General features: G+C 44.0%; 1 protein-coding gene across 11 annotated transcripts in view; it reads right to left on the bottom strand.

Moving 5' to 3' along the window:
* Window positions 1–20179, bottom strand: part of Fry (FRY microtubule binding protein) — a 379136-nt gene that overhangs the window by 20738 nt on the left and 338219 nt on the right. For 7 of the 11 annotated variants that reach the window (XM_006504932.3, XM_006504933.3, XM_030254574.1 and 4 more), the window contains 6 exons: window positions 19101–19271; window positions 15619–15627; window positions 10575–10772; window positions 10070–10231; window positions 7173–7339; window positions 5406–5595 (listed from right to left, as the gene is read on the bottom strand). In XM_006504932.3, coding sequence (XP_006504995.1) covers window positions 5406–5595; window positions 7173–7339; window positions 10070–10231; window positions 10575–10772; window positions 15619–15627; window positions 19101–19271 — 897 coding nt within the window. Of the gene's footprint in view, window positions 1–5405; window positions 5596–7172; window positions 7340–10069; window positions 10232–10574; window positions 10778–15618; window positions 15628–19096; window positions 19272–20179 lie in introns of all 11 variants that reach the window. The other 4 variants (XM_006504927.2, XM_006504929.2, NM_172887.2 and 1 more) reach the window with 2 other exon arrangements.

Raw genomic sequence — 20179 nt, 5'->3', positions numbered from 1 at the left:
ATAGCTGGGCACATAGGCAGTACCTTAGAAGACTAGATCTTTGAGGAAAGGCCTTTCTGGGTAGGACAAGATTTGCTCAGGAGCTAACCATTGGCAAATGGGACCTCACAAAACTAAAAAGCTTCTGCACAGCTAAGGAAACCATCAGCGGTGTAAGCCCCAGACTGGGGGAGAGTCTTTGCCAGCTATACATCTGATAGAGGATCAATATCAACATACATCTGGAAGAGGAATATACAAAGGACTAAAATCAAACAAACCAATGAGTCAAGACAAGAAATGATATGATTAAAAAAGAGCCCTGCAACTGAACAGAGCGCTCTTAAAAGAAGAAACGAAAATGGCTAAGGAATATCGTTAAGTGTTTCATATCCTTCAGAATTAGGGAGATACAAATTAAAACTACTTTGATGGTTTCTTCCTCTGGCTAGAATGGCAAAAATCAAGAAAACAACAGACAACAAATGCTAGTAGGGAAAGGGGAACATGCATTTATTGCTAGTGGGATTGCAAACCGGTACAGCCACTTTGGAAATCAATGTGGAGAGTTTTCAACGAGCTAAAAATAGACCTATCATATGACCCTGCTATACCACCCTGCAGCATATGCCCAAAGGAAATTTCTTGAGTTCTTCCTACTCAAGAAATACTCACTCAGCTGTGCTCATGGCTGATCTAATCATAATAGCTGTGTGTCTTAGTTAGGGTGCCATTGCTGTGAACAGACACCATGACCAAGACAACTCTTACAAAGAAAGACATTTACTTGGGCTGGCTTACAGTTTCAGAGGTTTAGTCTATTATCATCATGGTGGGAAGCATGGCAGCATCCAAGTAGACGTGGTTCTGGAAGAGCCAAGAGTTCTACATATTGATCCACAGGCAGCAGGGACTGTGTGCCACAGTGGGCATAGCTTAAACATAGAAGACCTCAAAGCCCAACTCCACAGTGACACACTTCTACCAACAAGGCCACACTGCTAATAGTGCCCTTCCCTGTGGACCAACCATTTAAACACAAGTCTATGGGGGCCATTCCTATTCAAACTACCACATTGGGAAATGGAGACAACCTAAATATCCTTCAACTGACTAATGGATCATGAAAATATGGTATATATACACTATTAGGAGGTGTATGTGTGTGTCTGCGTGTTATTCGGTTGAAAAGAAAAATGAAACTCTAGGGGCTGGAGAGATGGTTTAGCAGTTAAGAGCACTGACTGCTCTTCCAGAGATCTTCAGTTCAATTCCAACTACCACATGGTGGCTCACAACCATTTGTAATGGCATCCGATGCCCTCTTCTGGTGTATCTGAAGACAGGGACAGTGTACACACAAGCATAAAATAAATACATTTTAAAAAAAGAAATAAAAAGAAATTATAAACGGGTTGTCTTAGTCAGGGTTTCTATTCCTGCACAAACATCATGACCAAGAAGCAAGTTGGGGAGGAAAGGGTTTATTCGGCTTACATTTCCATACTGCTGTTGATCACCAAAGGATGCAGGACTGGAACTCAAGCAGGTCAGAAAGCAGGAGCTGATGCAGAGGCCATGGAGGGATGTTCTTTACTGGCTTGCCTCACCTGGCTTGCTCAGCCTGCTTTCTTATAGAACCCAGACTACCAGCCCTGAGATGGTCCCACCCACAAGGGGCCTTTCCCCTTGATCACTAATTGAGAAAATGCCTTACAATTGCATCTCATGGAGGCATTTCCTCAACTGAAGCTCCTTTCTCTGTGATAACTCCAGCTGTGTCAAGTTGACACAACACTAGCCAGTACAATTGACCCCTTGTCAACTTGACACACAAAAACATCACTAGTAAGCCTCAACCCTTACAATCTTATTCATCCCCATTCTAAATAACTTTAAAAGTCCCACAGTCTTTACATATTCTTAAAATTTCAATCTCTTTAAAATATCCATTTCTTTTAAAATCCAAAGTCTTTTTACAATTAAAAGTCTCTCAACTGTGGGCTCCACTAAAACAGTTTCTTCCTTCAAGAGGGAAAATATCAGGGCACAGTCACAATCAAAAGCAAAAGTCAATCTCCAACAGTCCAATGTCTGGGATCCAACTCACGATCTTCTGGGCTCCTCCAAGGGCTTGGGTCACTTCTCCAGCCAGGCCCTTTGTAGCACACGCATCATCCTCTAGGTTCCAGATGCCTGTACTCCACTGCTGCTGCTGCTCTTGGTGGTCATCCCATGGTACTGGCATCTCCAAAACACTGCATGACCCCTTCAGTCCTGGGCCATCAATTGCAACTGAGGCTGCACTTTCACCAATGGCCTTCCATGGCCTCTCACAGTGCCAAGCCTCAGCTGCTCTGCTCAACTCCTTCATGCCTTCAAAACCAGTACCACCTGGGTGACCCTTACACATTACCAAGTCCAGCCACAGCACAATGTACAACTTTGGCTATATCTGGAACACAGCCACTGTGCTCTCAGAAAACACTTCCCAGAAGATGTCACCTCAATGATGCTGGTCTCTTCTTAATCACCGCTAATTTCTTAGCTCCAGCTAACCAGCATCAATAGTCCCAGTAATGCAAAGTTTTTGCTTTAGTAGTTCTGGTATCTTGTTAATCACAGCTGATTCTTCAGCCCCAGCTAACCAGAACTACAGAATCTTCACAATCAAAACAGCAATGGCCCTGAAAAGAGTCTTTAATTTTCCCTCTGAAATTTCACAAACCAGACCTCCATCTTCTGCAGTGTTCTCAACGTTGTCTTCCAAGCTCCTACACAACATCCGACAGAGCTCTTAACAACGGATGGATCTTCAAGCCCAAAGTTCCAAAGTCCTTCCACAGTCCTCCCCAAAACATGGTCAAGTTGTCACAGGAATACCCCACTCCTGGTACCAATTTGTCTTAGTCAGGGTTTCTATTCCTGCACAAACATCATGACCAAGAAGCAAGTTGGGGAGGAAAGGGTTTATTCGGCTTACATTTCCATACTGCTGTTGATCACCAAAGGATGCAGGACTGGAACTCAAGCAGGTCAGAAAGCAGGAGCTGATGCAGAGGCCATGGAGGGATGTTCTTTACTGGCTTGCCTCACCTGGCTTGCTCAGCCTGCTTTCTTATAGAACCCAGACTACCAGCCCTGAGATGGTCCCACCCACAAGGGGCCTTTCCCCTTGATCACTAATTGAGAAAATGCCTTACAATTGCATCTCATGGAGGCATTTCCTCAACTGAAGCTCCTTTCTCTGTGATAACTCCAGCTGTGTCAAGTTGACACAACACTAGCCAGTACACGGGTGGAACTAGAAAATGTAATACTGTGTGAAATAATCAAGACTCTATACCCACAGAGAAGTGGGTATAAAGAACCTTCTCTTCCCAGCGGAAACCATCACAGAAATCCACAGCTGGTTAGAACAGAGCAAACCAATGACACTGGGTACCCACTCACAGTTGATACATCACAGCTGCTACACCTGAGGCCCAGGGGACATCATGGAAAGGGGGAGGGGGCCACGAGAGCCAGAACACGGGTATGTCTGTTATGAGGTAGTATCTTCTAGCTATGTCACAGGGCAGCTGCATGCATGACATTTCAACAATATGGTTACCTAAAAAGACCTGCACAGTAAAAAGTATCTTACAAGGACCCACTCCTTGATGAAGACCTACCAGCAAGCAATCAATGGCTACTGAGAAAAGGAAACGAGTCTTTCCCAGGGATGGGCCCTGGGATGGTCAGCCTTAAACTCATATACACATGAGCAATCCTCAACGAATTTAGCAGGTTGCATTCCTATGTGCATACACATGTGTGTGCAGAATTAAAGAAGAGGCCATGACATCGTGAGGGAGTGGGAGCATGGGTGGCATTGAAATAAATGCAGTACTTGTGGTGGTTTGAATAGGAATGGGCCCCCACAGGCTCACAGATTTGAATGCTTGGTCACCAGGGAGTGGCACTACTAGGAAGTATGGCCTTGTTGGAATAGATGGAAGGTGGGCTTTGAGGTCTCAAAGGCTCAAGCCAGGCCCAGGATCTTAGTCTCTTCTTGCTGCCTACCAATCCAGATGTAGAACTCTCAGCTCCTTCTCCACAACCATGTCTGTCTATATGCCACCATGCTTCTTACCATAACAATAATGGACTAGACCTTGGAAACTGTAAGCCTGTCCTGATTAAATGTTGTCCTTTATAGAGAATTGCCATGGTCATGGTGTCTCTTCACAGCAATAGTACTAAACTAGTACTCATGTATGAAATTAAAAAAAATAATATAGTAAATATTTAAAAGGAAAAAACAACTGTCTCTGTAGTCCCAGGATAGCCTGGAACTCACTATGTAGCCCAGGCTATCTCCGGTATTGCAACAACCTGCCTGCCTCTGCCTCCCAAAGGTCGAGATTACAGTCATGAGCTACCTTGCCCGGTACTAAAAAAAATTTTAAACTATTACAAAAATATCAAGTGGTTTGTCCTAAGGGATCAAGCCAGTAATGTTCTTCCATAGTCTCTGCTACAGTTCTTGCCCTGGCTTTCTTCAAGGGTGGGCTGCCAGTTAAAAGCCAATTTAACCATCCCTGTCCACCCCCCCAAGTTGCTTTTGCCCATGGTATTTTATCATAGTAAAAGAAACCCTAACTAAACTACCATGGTTTCTTACCATTGAGAACATCAACAGAAAATGGGGTGGCAGAGATAAAAGTTCCCCTAACGACAGCTGACCTGAGATCACTTGAGTTTGGTGTCTTCATAAGGGTAAGGCAATAAAGGATGAATAAAAGCTGTAGCTAGAGAAACTAGTCTCTACCTACACACTCCTAGAGGTAGCTGTTCTCATTCTGTGGGTGGCAGGAGACCCCTTTAGGGATCTCACATCAGATTACCTGCATATCAGTTATTTACATTATGATTCACAGCAGTAGAAAAATGGCAGTTAGGAAGTAGCAATGAAATAATTTTATGGCCAGTGGGTCACCACAACATGAGAAACTCTATTAAAAGGTCTCCATGGGGCTGGAGAGATGGCTCAATGGTTAAGAGTACTGACTGCTCTTCTGAAGGTCCTGAGTTCAAATCCCAGCAACCACATGGTGGCTCACAACCATCTGTAATGGGATCTGACGCCCTCTTTTGGTGTGTCTGAAGATAGCTTCAGTGTACAGTGTACTTAGATATAATAATAAATAAATCCTTGGGTCAGAGGGAGCAGGGCCGAATGGAGCAAGCAGAGGTCCCAGCAACCTCGTGAAGGCTCACAACCATCTGTACAGCTACAGTGTTCTCATATACATAAAATAAATAAATAAATCTTTAAAAGAAAAAAAAAAAGGTTCTTGGCATTAGGAAAGTGGAGAGAGACAACAGCCCCTTGTGAAGCCCACAGCCATCGGCCATCCTCAGGATGCTCCAGGAGCCCATACCTTAAACAGAGAGGAGAACACATGAAATGTGTACACAGCACAGGAGCCGTCTGAGTCACACATGAGCTGGTTAATGTGGCTTCGCCAGGCTTCCTCGGCGTCATCACAGGCGGCGGGCTGAAAGGCAGCAAGGATGGCCGAGAAGAAGGGCGAGGGAGGGGGAGACACACCCCTGTCACCTTCTCCGAAGCTGGAAAACATGGACACCGGGACCATCAAAAGATGGCAGACTCTTGTACATAGCCGTACAAGTTCTACACTTGCCTGTCAGCTTGGCAAGATAGCCCTGTGGGCTCTTTATTCCTTTCAAGGCCTTCTAGGGTTTAGTTTTTACTAGAGGTCTTTTGGTTCCTAGGAAATCATTTTTTGTTTGTTTGTTTGTTTTGTTTTGTTTTTTTTTACTTCTGGCATTTCTATGATCCCTCCTTTTTTGGGTTGGGTAGGTAGGGATGGTGGTTTAAAACTGGTCTCACTAGATAGTCTTGGTTGGCCTGAAACTCACCATGTAGACCTGGCTAGCCTTAAAGTCACAGAATCACTTGCCTTTGCCTCCTGAATGCTGGCCTCTAAGGGGTTCACCACCTTTGGAAATGCCTGGCATTTCCAGTTCTTTTGCACAGGCTTAGAACATCTCATAGCCCTCAGCAAGCCCTTGCTCTCCCAGGGCCCAGGCCTCACAGTAAATGTTTGTTCCCAAGCTCAGCACTACCATCCTTCTACACTTTGCATTCATAAAACAAAACAAAACAAAACAAAACCCAAAAAACAACTCTATTCTAACTTTGGGCTCTTCAAACTTGTCCCTGATGCAGACAGACAAGGAATTCATGTGTACAAACTCTGGGAATACCGAGGTATGGGGAGGGCAGGACAGGAATGAAGACTAACAGTGAACAGAACAGGCAGGAAGAAAGACAGGAGGATGTGGAAGGTCCCGCTCTTTCCATGCTATTCCCGCAGCTTTTTCCTCTGATGGCCTTTGTGTAGCCCCGGGCTTTGACTTGCTCTCATTTTTCTCAGTATTCACAAATACAAGTATAACATCTTGCCTCTCTCCTAAAGTAGATCCAAGCCGCACTGTAATCTGTGACTTACGGTAGATGCTGAATCAATGCAAGGTATGATGTTTTTACCTCTCCGTCTTCCCTTTGTGCTTATGCAAGTCACTGCTGTTAGAGGCACTGGCCACCATGCCACCAGAGACTCAGTTAAAGAGCAGGAATTTAGCTTGTAAAGAGTCTGTTGCTGGGCTGGAGAGATGGCTCAGTGGTTAAAGACCTCTTCCAGAGGTCCTGAGTTCAATTCCCAGCAACCACCTGGTGGCTCACAACCATCTGTAATGGGATCTGATGCCCTCTTCTGGTGTGTCTGAAGACAGCAACAGTGTACTCACATGCATGAAATAAATAAATAAATCTCAAAAAAAAAAAAAAAAAAAAAGCCTGTTGCTTGTGTCTTTAACTCGGGAAGAATTCATTTTCAAGTTTAGCTCATATCTTATCTTTAAAGCTTCAGGGCCCCGGGGCCTTTGTGGGGGAGGGGCTTTTCATGTTGCTCTCTAGCTCTGTAAATTCTTAGCCCTATGGAAAGCCCTCCATGGGGTTAGATGATTGCATCTCAGTAAGGTCCTGCCAGGCTCCATGTTAGGAGGTCTCTGCGGTATGAGGATGTGTAGCTAGTGTGTAGTGTGTAGCTAGAGAGGGGCATGCATGCCACACAGCATGCAGTGCATACTCATGCCACCCGGTTCCCCACGGGCTCCCTTGCCTGGCGAGAGTGTACTGGTCCAGGCCCCGATTTCCTTTCTCCTCCGCCTCCGTCATATCCAGGCTGAAGCTGTCGCTGCATTCAAACGCTGCTGGGAGCTCATTGATGGAGCTTGAGAGATCATCTTCGTGCACGGTGGTGTCCTCCTCTTCGGGGACTGCCTCAGCCTGCAGTCACACAATTTTAAAGAGCTATTTATTTATTTTATGTATATGAGCACACTGTAGCTGTACAGATGGTTGTGAGCCATCATGTGGTTGCTGGGAATTGAACTCAGGATCTCTGCTCACTCTGGTCCCGTTCTCTATGGCCCTGCTTACTCCTGGCCCAAAGATTTATTTATTATTATATGTAAGTTCACACTAACTTCAATTTGTCTGAGAGGGGCTGGAGAAATGGCTCAGTGGTTAAGAGCACTGACTGCATTTCCAGAGGACCTGAGTTCAATTCCCAGAAACCACATGGTGTCTCACAACCATCTGTAATGGGATCCGATGACCTCTTCTGGTGTGTCTGAAGACAGCTACAGTGTACTCACATACATGAAATAAATAAATCTTTAAAAGAAATATTGTCAGAGAGACACCTCCTCTATCCTGTCTAGCTTCCAAATTTACAGATTAGCAACCTCTGCTCTGTGTACAAAGTATTTTCTCAGTGTCAGGTTGGTCAACAGAGTTAGAGCTGGAAGAGAAGCTATTTGCTTTTGTATTCATAAGAACTTGGCACCCCCAGAACAGATGTTATGTATGCTGATGCCTGGACCTGTCCCTGGAGGCCCACCTCACAAGACCTCTGTCATTTCAAACACCAGAGAAGGCAGACACAGATAAACTCTGATTTTGCAGCCCATCAGGCACATCCAGACCTATTCTCCAATAGGAAATTCCTTTTCCAATAAAGGCTGGATTATAAATGCCTTGGTGCATGGCACAACAGAGGTTCAGAGGGGAATCTGTAGTGTGCCTTATACCGTGGTGACAGGCTTTCTTATACAGAAAGCACCCCGCCACCCACCTGCATGCAGGAGCACTGTCCCCTCCTAGGAGAGTGGCTAAGGTGAGAGTGTAGCAGTCACCTAACCACAGAGCAATAAACAATAACAAGTAACCGCTCTAGAGCAGGAAGATCTTGGGTCAGTGAGAGGAAGGGAAGAGATACACACAGTCCAACGGAAAAGAGGCTGGACTTGAGCTGAGGCGGGGTGGGGGTGGGGGAGTCAACTGGAGAACAGGCTGTTCTGTGAGAGGAAGGAAGGCAACTGGGCTACACATCAGAAAGGCAGAGGAAGGAAACATGCGTACGTGCTTCTGTGAGTCATCTTAAAAATCAAGTCAAGGTGAAATAGAAATGTCTGTGACTTAGACCTTTACCACGGGCTAACATCTGACCATGGTTTATAGTATTCTGACTTTAGGGTTAATGAGGAAAAGCAAGCCAGAATGTTAAAGCTGTAATCAGAGAGCCAGGATAGCTCATGTCTTTGGTGGTACCAAGTTCTGACGGATGAATCTATGTCTTTTCTAACACCGTAACTATATCAAATGCCATAGAATTTAGGTCATGAGAAAATGGAGGTGTCTTTAAAAGTGAGAGCCAATATTTTATTTATTTATCTATCATCTATCTATCAATCAATCATCTATCTATCTGTCTGTCTGCATTTAAAAGAAAAATGGAGAGACTTTACTCATGCCGAGAAATAACATGCTCAGCATGTCACATATGTTTTATGATGGTTTCCCAAGAAATTTAACTTAAAATGTCTTGATCTTGGGATTAATGTTCTAGTATTTTTCAATCTAGAACAAGAGTTTGTTCAGGGGGAGGGGGCTTTATTTTTTTGGCCAAAAACGAACAGTTCCAATGCCAAGAAATCCCAATTACAGTTCTTATTCTTTCCTTTGAGTTGGGGCAATCATAGAAATAATTCTTTTCAGCTCTAATATTATTGGTTCAAAGCTTTCAGGGGTTTCTTTTTTCTTTTTTCTTTTTTTGGTTTTTTGTCAGGGGTTTCTTGATTTCGGCATATTGTAAAATGGTATAGAAAGTGTTATAGCTTTCCTTTATCAGTATTTCTCCCCCCTACCCCCCCACCATATTTTTTTTCTCTTTCAAAGTTGCAAAACTATAGCCAAAATCAGAATCAGGAATGACTAATTCTATTCTAATAGTGATAAGACTATTTTGATATCTCTAATATAAAGAAATAAAATTCTACACTAAAGGTCATATGTGTGGTTACAACATCCAAATGAATGGTTTCATGGGGCAGGATATTTTCTGTGAATTTTGATAAACTAAACCTTAAGTAAAATATCCACAAGATTTTTTTTTTTTTGTCTTAAAGCCAACCTTTTAAAGTAGGGAAATTATATATTAGATAACTCTTCCTCTCAGGGAGTCCAGCTAGGAGAGTTTTATGCAGATTTGGCATAATTCTGTGTGATTGACATTAAATATTTCTATCGTTTGCCAAAAGGCAAGCACTGAATCAATGAGCAAATTGTATAATTGGTTCCTACTCGAGGAAAAATTCCCCCCCAGTGCTCGCGTACTCCTACGCCTCACTTAGTGAACTGTTTTATAAAAGCCACCACACTCCCAGCGCCACGACAGTCTCTCTCCACTACTTGCTTTTGCAGTCAGTCAGTGGTCAAGTATTTCATTTTACAAAGGCCTCAGGCCAAATCTCTCAGCCAAAGGGACGTCTGCTCAAGTTTGTGAGCATAAAACAACTTCAAAACACAGGACCGGGTGGGAGCTTCAGTCATTTCACTAAAACCAGAGGCGTAAAGCCCCTCCACTTTGAACCTCCCTCTACAAACTCTTAACAGGATTTTTTTTTGGTCTTTCCCCCCATGTCCTTACAATAGAAATTCCACAAATCTCTTCACCTTTGACCCCTCTGAAATCTGCAGATTATTTATATCAGGCAAAGAAGCCTCGAAGTTTGCCATTCTGGTGTTGAAGGAATGAGGGTCTGCGGGGGCGGAGTCACAGGCACTGGTCAGCAGCTCCATGGGATTCGCCTCCTCGGAGGGGGAGAGGTTCATGATCTGTTTAGAAGGCAAAGCAAAGAAAATGTAAAGGAAGTTCCTGTCAGGAGAACGCACATCACTGGTCCCCGGTACTTGGTTGACAGGTATCATTTTCCTAAGCTCTCTATATCATTGACTGTCATTAGCATATTAACGTAGCCGTGGGCAACCCCGTATGACCTGGCCTCAGGGTACCAAATGCCTACAGTGACCTACAGTGAAGAAGAGGTCAACAGCCATAAAGAGTTTATTTGGCTGGAAACCAAACTCCTGAGTTAATTTAAAAAAAAAAAAAAAAAAAAAAAGCAAACCAAACCCAAGGCTTCCTTCCCAACCCTCCAGTGGGAGAGTTCCTACTTACAAGGTCTGAGTGTTCCAGGATCTGGCTGGCTGTGAGGTCCTCCTCGGATGACTCATCGGAATCCTCGTGGCTCATCTTGTTTAGGCTGGGAGTACTTCTGGAGAGCTGGCGCTCCTCCAGGATCTGCATATCACACTTGTCCAGGCTGTCCAGGGAGCGCCTGCGCACTCCCCAGTTGAAGTTGTCCATACTCTCCCCCTGAAATCACACCACAAACGACTTTTCATGCCCCGGGTCCTCCTGCACACACACGCGCACACGCACACACCTTCACACAGTCAGTCCCAGCTTAGAAACAAACGAGGTCACCATCGACTCTCAAGCCCTCATCTGCTTCAATGCTCAGACTTCTGTTTACCAATAAGGAGACAAAGAAGCCAAGCTTTTCTGGAAATGTGTGTTACTTCCCAAGTAAAAGTGAAGACACACTTCTCTTTGATGTGTTAGTTATACATGTATACATATATGTATATATATATATTTTTTTTTTTTGAAACAAGGCCTCTTTGTATATAGCCTTAGATGACATGGAACTCACTTTGTAGACCAGGCTGCCCTCCAACTCACAGAGATCCATCTGTCTCTGTCTCTGTCTCTGTCTCTGTCTCTGTCTCTGTCCCTCTCTTTCTCTCTCTCCCAAGTGTTGGGATTAAAGGCATGCACCATCACACCCAGAAGGAAATACATATTTCTTTTTCTTTTTTTCTTTTTTCTTTTCTTTTTTTGAGAGAAATACATATTTCTTAAAGTCGATTTTGGTAAACCCTAGAAAATTTTGTGTTTTCAAAAATCTGTTCCAAAAAAAAGAGGGAGATTATTAATATTAAAATAACTAAAATTAGGGTGCACCTTCCCTCCCCCGCCAGCCTCTGTTTAGTTAGAGTTTTCTGGAGGGGAAGCAAGTGTGCTCAGAGCAGATTCCGGAATGCCTTGGCTGTTGTTAAGTAGAAGCGTGTTAGGTAAACACCCTAGACTGTTTTGCCACAACGGATTCCACAGAAAAATGCAGAGTTAAAAGTCTGTGAGAGCTGTGCCAAGTTTGAGGGGCTGTGCACTAATCGGAAGCCACAACTTGGCTTTTGCTTAAGACTCAAGTTTAAATTGCCCGAGCTGGGAAGTGGTTAAATTTCTTTCCTTGGCACTGAAGATTTCCTGCAGACTTGCCCATTCTGACTCAGTGAGAACAAGCATAGTCAGGCAAGGAAGTTTTAACTCCTGGAGTTGTAGCTCATATCTTCTCTACAAAAGCGCCAGGTATTAGATAAAATGAATGTGGGGTTCGGTTCTCTCGAATCAGGACTAAAGGACGATATCTACACTGTACTGACTGGTCCTGTGTGTCATTTGACACAAGCTAGAGTCATCAGAGAGGAAGGAGCCTCAGTTGAGAAAATGCTTCTATGAGATCCAGCTCTATGGCTTTTTCTAAATTAGTGATCAATGGCGGAGGGCTCAGCCCATTGTGGGTGGAGCCATCCCTGAGATGGTAGTTCTGGGTTCTGTAAGAAAGCAGGCTGGCCGAGCAAACCATGGGGAGCCAGTAAGCAGCACCCTCCATGGCTTCTGCATCAGCTCCTGCCTCCAGGTTCCTGCCCTGTTTAAGCTCCTGTCCTGATTCCTTCAGTGATGAACAACCACGTGGAGGTGTAAGCCAAATAAACCCTGTCCTCCTCAGTTTGGGTTTTTGGTCATGGTGCTTCATTGCAGCTATAGAAACCCTAACTAAGGCACACTCTGATGATAAACAAAAGAGTCATCTGAGTAAGGTCCAGCGCTCCATCTCATTGGATGGTCATTTGAAACCTAATGGCTCCTGAGGTCAGCGAGCAGCACACTAGTCCAAGAGCCATGGGTGGGTATCACATGCAGAGAGCAGGAGGCTTAGTTCTCCTCTTCTGGCTCCTGGTTTTAGATAAGGCAGGTTTATTGAACCAGTCCTTGGTGTCACAGACCTCAACTCTAACAGGTGCCGGCAGCCTGTCCAAGTTTTGTTTTGACCATTTGTGGAAGAAAGCAATAGCAAGATTCCTAAATACATCATTGCAGATATAGAAAGTGTTACCATCATTTGTCCTGTTATGGTATTTTCAGGGATTTATTTATTTTTATTTTATGTGTGTGCCCGTGTGTATGCAGGTACACCGTGTCGCAGTGCCCACAGAAGCCAGTGAAGGGAGTCGGATCCCCTGAGATTAAAGTTACAGATGGCTTTGCGCTGCTGGGGTGCTGGGAACTGAACCTGGGTCTGTCTTCATGCTATGTGGGTTGGTCTTCCCTACTTTGAAGTGTTCCGAAATCCCAACTGTTCTTGAGGGCCATCAATGGAGGTCCCAAGTGGAAAATTCCATGGTACAGCTGACAGTCAAAACCCAGCCCCCCTAAAAATGCTGTATGAAATTACCATCAGGCTAAATGCAGAGGAAATAAAAGTCAATTTAGCATTTAGACTCGAGGCTCATCCCCAAGAAACTGTGTGTATATTATGCATATGCAAATATTTCCAAATAAATAAAACCACTCAAATCCGAAACATGTCTAGTCCCAAGCATTCTGCATAAGGAAACTCCACCTGTACCTGTTTCCCGCAGATGGCTGTAAGAACTTACTACTGAATAATTTGGGTTTCTTCCTAGTGGGAACAGTTAATTCTTTAACGTAACCACTGCAGTAGGAATATGGAAAAAAAAAAAAAAGTAAAGACCAAAAGGTCCTAAAAGGAAAAAGAAATGTAATTTGTAAAAACAAAACAAAACAACAACAAAAGGAGGGGAATGGAAATAAGGAAAATAAAGAATGTGAGAAGTCTGTAAACATAGACTGACAACAACAATTTTTCTTGTGCCAAATGAACAGATGAGTTTGGGAAGGCTCCCACAAGCCACAGCTCTGGAGGTCTCCTCCATTGATGGAGCCTGCAGCATCCCAGAGGTATGACAGGTCAGAGGCTGCTATACTGGGCACAGATGCTCTTGTCGATGTGGGGGAAACTGAACCCACTGGGCATGAGAACTGGGAGGCACAGGTAATATCCATCTCCATAGAGGATGTGACCGGTCTATTCCAGGCAAAGCTGTTGAAATTATTTCCCTTGTGGTAGCTGAGGGGTGTAGCTCTCGGTAAGGACTATGGGTAAAGCTAGAACATGTGATTAGCATTGTTGTTTGTTTTGTTTTTTTTTAAGTATAGAACAGAGTTTATTCAGGGCACGGGGAGGGGAGTTAAGAGGGCAGTGCAGGCAGAGAGAGGCAGAGGGAGGGGGGAGAGAGAGAGTAGAGGCCGGCCATGAGCAAGTGTATGTGTGTATGTGAGAGAGAGAGAGAGAGAGAGAGAGAGAGAGAGAAAGAGAGAGAGAGAATGGAGAGAAGGGGGAAGAGAAACAGGGAAAGAACAAGAGAAGCAAAAGCGTGATTATCATTGCTAACGGTTCTTGGATTCAGATTCTAGCATACACAATAAAGTCTATAGTGTGTAAAAGTCAGTTTAGTTTTTTTAAAAAAATTATTCTTGTTTTATGTGTATGAATGTTCCATCTACATGTGTGCCTGGGCGCCATGTGTGTGCTATCCAGGGGAGGTCAGAAGAGGGTGTAAGATCTCCAGGAACTGGAGCCGCCCTGTAGGTGCTCTTGGGTACCCTGCAAGAGCAGCCACTGAGCTATCTTTCTAGCTCCAAGCTCAGCTTTCTCAGCATAGCACTGACTACCCTCGGTTGGAGCCACCCATCCTGCCTCTGCACCAGATGCCCACCATGTGCCTTAGGTCACATACAAGGTAAAAAGCCAAAACCCTGTTGATTCATGATGCCAGATTGTGTGTGTGTGAAAATACAGAGCAGCTATTTCCAGATGGACCATTTGCACATATAGCTGTCAAATTTAAACATAACACCCAGAGTTTATCCCGAGATAGCAGAATATTGACAAATACCCTTGAAGTGTCAAAGATAATATTCTTGAAATTATTTAAAACGAAACTGTGTTTAAAAATGTTATTGTTAGAGAGCCAGCAATTGAACCAGGTCTTTGTGCATGATAAGGAAATAATCTCCTGAGCCGGGTGTGGTGGTGCACGCCTTTAGTCCCAGCACTCGGGAGGCAGAGGCAGGCGGATTTCTGAGTTCGAGGCCAGCCTGGTCTACAAAGTGAGTTCCAGGACAGCCAGGGCTACACAGAGAAACCCTGTCTCGAAAAACCAAAAAACAAAAACAAAAACAAAAAAACAAAACAATATCCTATTAAGCTCTACCCCTAGCCAAAATTAAATAAATAGATAAACAAACAAATAAATAAATAATCAAATACATTTTTCCAAATAAAGCTACTTAAGTGAGTCCTAAAGTGATAGGGTCATGGGTCAGCTTGCTTAAGATGATATACTGTCATAGGCCTGGGCCCAGACACCATTATCAGCCATTTTTTTTTTTTTTTCTTGCAGAGCACCTGGTTTGGATGAAAATTAACTTATCTAGTTGCCAGACACAGAGCGATAGCTTTGGATTTTTAGAAAAGAAAGTGGTTTTTGTTTTGTTTGTTTTTGATTTTTGTTTTTCCAGGAGTACTGGGGCTGGAACTCAGGGCCTCAATTCCTGCTACCTAGACACTGTACCACTTAGGTACATCCTCAGCCTGATTTCCTTCACCATTTACAGGGCAACAAAACCCATTCATAGGAGGCAGTACGGTGCCTACCCCTAGACCACAGTCAAAGACTTATCTCCTCTCAAGAGATGCAACCATGCAACTTCCAGAACTAAGGATACGAAAGCATTTTTATATTTTAGAAGATATTTCGATACTAGAGCAGCCAAGGGGGAGGGGCAGGGCAAAACCAAACCAAACCAAAAAACAACGAACAAACAATCCTCCTTCCCCCCGACCCCCGAAAAAAAACAAACCCTCATCTATCAAACACTTAAGAAGAAGTCTACACACAGATAGGCAGACGTGCTGGAGGGAAGGTGAAGCGCTCCGGTTGTTATAGAACTACACAAAGATACAATGCACCTGCCTGTGCACCAGAATTAAGTAAGAGTAACATCGTCTTACCTGAAGTTCCTGGGGGAGCAGTTTGAATGGACAGAAAAACAAACAAAAGTTCTATTTAAAATGATATAATGTATAAAACACCCCAGTGCATTTTAGTTTTCACACAACAACAGTGCTAGCAACATATTCTTCAGTAGACACAACTCTTACAAAAGAAGGAAAACATGCCTGAACTCCAAGGGAAAAAAGCATCACTATTTGCTCTCAGAGTTCCTGCTTGTCTTCCTGGCAGAAGATGAGGCTGAAGTGATGTCAGGAGCCCACGTGCGGAAGCAGCTTCCTACTTCAGCAACAACATTGTTCTCCTTAACACCTATTTATTTAGAATGTCTGAACCCTTGTTTGTGAGGAAATGTTTAAATATCATGGGAGAGAAAAGAGGGTCAGAGAGGGGCATCCGTTGGTCCCACTTCCAAAGCTAACAGTGCGGTCATGATCTAGCACCGCGGGGATATAGCCCCTTTAAAAGATCCTGCAAACTCCAAGGGCAAGAGCTGTGACGAAGAGCTTACTCAGATGCCCAAATTAACTTGAGACTTTGTTTCTTTGTTTTTGTTTTGGCAATCATGTTTGACGAAGAAGCCAGAGTATGTTTACATCACTGGCTTTGTCACGAGCTATTTGCCACTGGTGGGATTGTCTGATGGCTGGCACAGAGAATGTCAGCTGCATGCCCGACACTGCTCCACATGGCCCGCACAGGGCATCTGACCCTTCATGCTAGGTCCACAGGAAGTTTTTTTTTTTTTTTTAAAGATGTATTTTTTTTTAATGTATATGAGCACACTGTGGCTATCTTCAGACATACCAGAAGAGGGCATCGGATCCCATTACAGATGGTTGTGAGCCACCATGTGGGTGCTGGGAATTGAACTCAGGACCCCTGGAAGAGCAGTCAGTGCTCCTAACCGCTGAGCCATCTCTTCACCCCGAAAGTTTTTAATTATACCCACTGGCCCAAGGGGCAGACCTTGAGTCATGAGGACTCAGGCTCAAATGCTTTCATTTTACTGTGCTCTCAACATCTCTGTGTCTTTTATTTTAGTCCAGAAACTGCAAAGCTTCCTCAAAGGGTTTTCTTCTTTACTTCTGAAACAAGGGTCATCTGTGCTGACTAGGCTAATTTTGAACTCCTGGGCTCAGGAGACCCTCCTGCCTTCAAGTACCTGGGATTACAAAAGTGTTTACTCTTTTTCTTTTTCTTTTTTTTACTACTTTGTTTAGATTCATTTTTCTTATTTTCTTGAGCTCCTTATACAAATATTAATCTTTGAAAATACTGATTTCATTTTCTGTGTATGGAGTGTTTTGCCTGCACGGATGTACATGATGTACACTATTCACATGCAGTGCCTGCAGAAGCCACAAGAGGGCGTCAGATCCCCTGGACCTGAGAGTTACAGATGGCTGTGAGCCACTGGGTGGGTGCTGGGAACCGAACCCAGGTCTTGTAGAAGAGCAGCTGGTGCTGGTAACTGCTGAGCCTCCTCTTCAGCTCTCTAACATCCTAACCTTAGGTGATAAAGTAACCTACGTGATTTTCAGTTGTCAGTTGCTGTTGCTTAGGACAATACAGAGATAATGAAAGATACATTCTGGTATTTATCATTTATTGTCCCTGGACAGCTTCAGTTTTGTTTGTTTGTTTGTTTGTTTGTTTGTTTTGCTTTTCTTGGGGCTGAGATAGTCAGGCAGTCAAGCCTGTTAGACTTGTTAGATAAGTATTCTGCCTCTGAACTAGCCGTTCTGGAATTATGTCTAATTGCCTTCCAGGCCACTCTGTGTAATACCATCCTGGGGCTGAGACAGGAGGATGCTGCCTTTGATGTCAGTTGAACTTCTGGAAAGCAGAGGGTGCTGACCTTGAACTCTAACCAAAGACCAGAGTTAGGTCAGCTGCTCGGTCAAGGAGCCCTGACCTCAGCAGAGCACGCAGCACTGGCTCACAGGCATTTCAGGACTCCAGACTGATGTGTTTTGTGTTATCACTTCAAAACTATCTTCGCTGCATTTAGTGAATTCCTTCTTGGTCACTAATTATGGTTGCCAGAATCCCCTGAAATCCTCTTAATAGGTTTGAGAACAGTTTAAGAAGAAGATTAAGCAGGCATTCATTTAAGCGTGCCTTGGGGGTCAGTTTTTTTGTTTTTTGTTTTCCTTTTTCTCTTTCTTTTTTGTTTCTTGAGACAGGGTCTCACTTGTAGCCAGGCTGGCCTTAAACTCAGAAATCAGCTGGTGTCTGCCTCCCCAGTGCTCAGGTTGAAGGTGGGTACCACAATATCCGGAAGTACTTTTTTCTCTTACTATCTTTTGTGGGGGTGGGGTGGGGAGGTAGCAATGAAGATACAACCCAGGGCCTTGAGTATATAGTAGACAAATGCTCTACCACTGACTAACACTGCCAGCCTTAGCCAGAGCTTTGACACTCTTAGGTCTGGGTTTACTCAGTGTGCAATGCACTTGCATCTCTCCTGCTGGGTCAGACATGGGGCAGACCTGGACCTGGGAGGACAACAGAAGTCGGCACCTGGGGCTCAACTACACATGAGTGAGTGGGTTTTCCAGAAGTCACATTCTTTCTGTCAGCCACTCAGACTCTCATTTTCCCATTAGATCACAGTTAAGTTAGGAGGTGCCTACCTACCACAGGCTATAATCAACTTTCACTTTGGGCCTTTAACTGTAAAGGCTGCAGTTGGAACAGAGAGTGCATTTAGTTAAGTCAGAATTGACCAATGCAGCATTAGATGTCACAATCTTGAATTTTCATTCCCTGGAGGCAAGGCACTGCTTCTCCCAGGGAACGTGCCCTGAGCTGTACAATCGAAGGTGTTTCTTCTCCTCCTCCCAGGCCCCCAGATAACAGCAATGAATCTTATTATTGCCATTCCAAACAGACAGATCTGCACACGCCTGCCAGGACTTGAATTCAGCTGCCCCAGATGTCTGGAATGCCGACCACCAAGCAACCCCGAAGGGCTAAGACAGCGGATCTGTCTCATGCTTCATATTTCATTCTAAGCACTAATGATTTCATTAAACACAACACAGGAATACAGGAGCCTGAGGGCTCCGATCTCTAGGGGTGGCAACAGCAGGCTTTGAAGTGACTGAATCAATTAGAAATGGAATTGTTAGCATATTTTGCCCAGGTCCCAGGCTTAGAAATGATGCGTTCCTGTGATTTAAAAACAAAACAAAAAAAATTCTCCCTCAGACTACACACACAGTCTTTGTGTAGTCATTACGATTCAGATCTTTGCCATTTAAAAACAAGTTGGCAACTTTTGCTTCGGGCTCAGACAGGAAGGGCGGGGTGATTTGTACAACAGTGCGGCAGCTGTTCTTTGCAGAACTTGATGCAAAACGGAGTTCACAACTTTCTAACTAGAGAACTTGCTATAGAGAGTGTGGCCAGTAGAGAAAGCAACACTTTCGTTTAGGCAGGTCAGCGAGTGTTTGAGACAGAGAATACACCGTACCTCCCCGTCCTCCAGTTCCACGTCTAGGAAATCGAAGTCCCTGAAGACTCTGAACTGCTGTTCGCTGTTGGTGTCATCCATGTTCTCCTGCTCCCGGGGGCCGTCCTCGGATGACACCAGGCTTGTCTGATGCTCCGGAAGATCCAGGTCCCCACACGAGGAAAAAATCACCTACGAATCAAAAGAAGCCTCTTTTGAGAAACTCACCGCCCTCCAGTTGTTTGTGCAGTGAGCGATGGCCATTGGTTCCCTGGACAACTGTGTCTCCAGTACACACCTAATTCCTTAAGTGGGTATTTTTAGAATGTTCTTTTATTATTTATGTTGGACAGGTGCCTTTGGATAGCAAACACTCAACTTCATACAACTACAAAAGTACTCTAGAGTTGAATGGCTATCTCTTAGTGGGGATGGTGGGACACTACGTGTATATGTGTGTGTGTGTGTGTGTGTGTGTGTGTGTGTGTGTATGTGTGTAAAACAACTAAGCATGTGTTCGCAGACAAACTGGAACAGCTAAAATTTTCCACTCTTCTTGAACTGACTGAGGTTAGAAATCATTTATCTTCACACGTCAAATGTATATAAATAATTTTCAAAGGATGACGTCATGATATATTATTGTAAAATAAACCACGGGAACAAAGGATTTAACCCTTTGAAAGGTAAACCAGGAATCGGGAAGGATTAATAAAGAGAAGCCAAATTTTTATGTTTTGGTTCTTTTTATTTAGACATTTTATTTTTAATTTGTTAATTAACTTTTTGAGACAGGGTCTCACTGTGTGTCCTGGTCACCTGGAATGCTCTGTGGAGAAGAGGGAGTCCTTAAACTCAGAGATAGGCTTGCCTCTGCCTCCCAAGTGCTGGGATTAACACAGGCTCAAGACCCAGCAAAATCAGAAAAGCAAGCATAAACACCAAGTGCAGAGGTTAAAGTTGTGTGCTCCCACACTCGGCTACTGAGACATTTTAATAGACCTCTTAAAAATGGTTGATTTGGCCTGTTTTTGTTTTCTGAGATAAGGTCTCATTCCGTCTTGCAGGCTGGTCTGGACTCACTATGTAGCCCAGGCTGC

The sequence above is a fragment of the Mus musculus genome, chromosome 5 (genome assembly GCF_000001635.26).
Source record: "Mus musculus strain C57BL/6J chromosome 5, GRCm38.p6 C57BL/6J".
NCBI lineage: Eukaryota > Metazoa > Chordata > Mammalia > Rodentia > Muridae > Mus > Mus musculus.
Note: the sequence above shows the minus strand (reverse complement) of the source record. Positions and strands in the feature narration are given on the sequence as shown.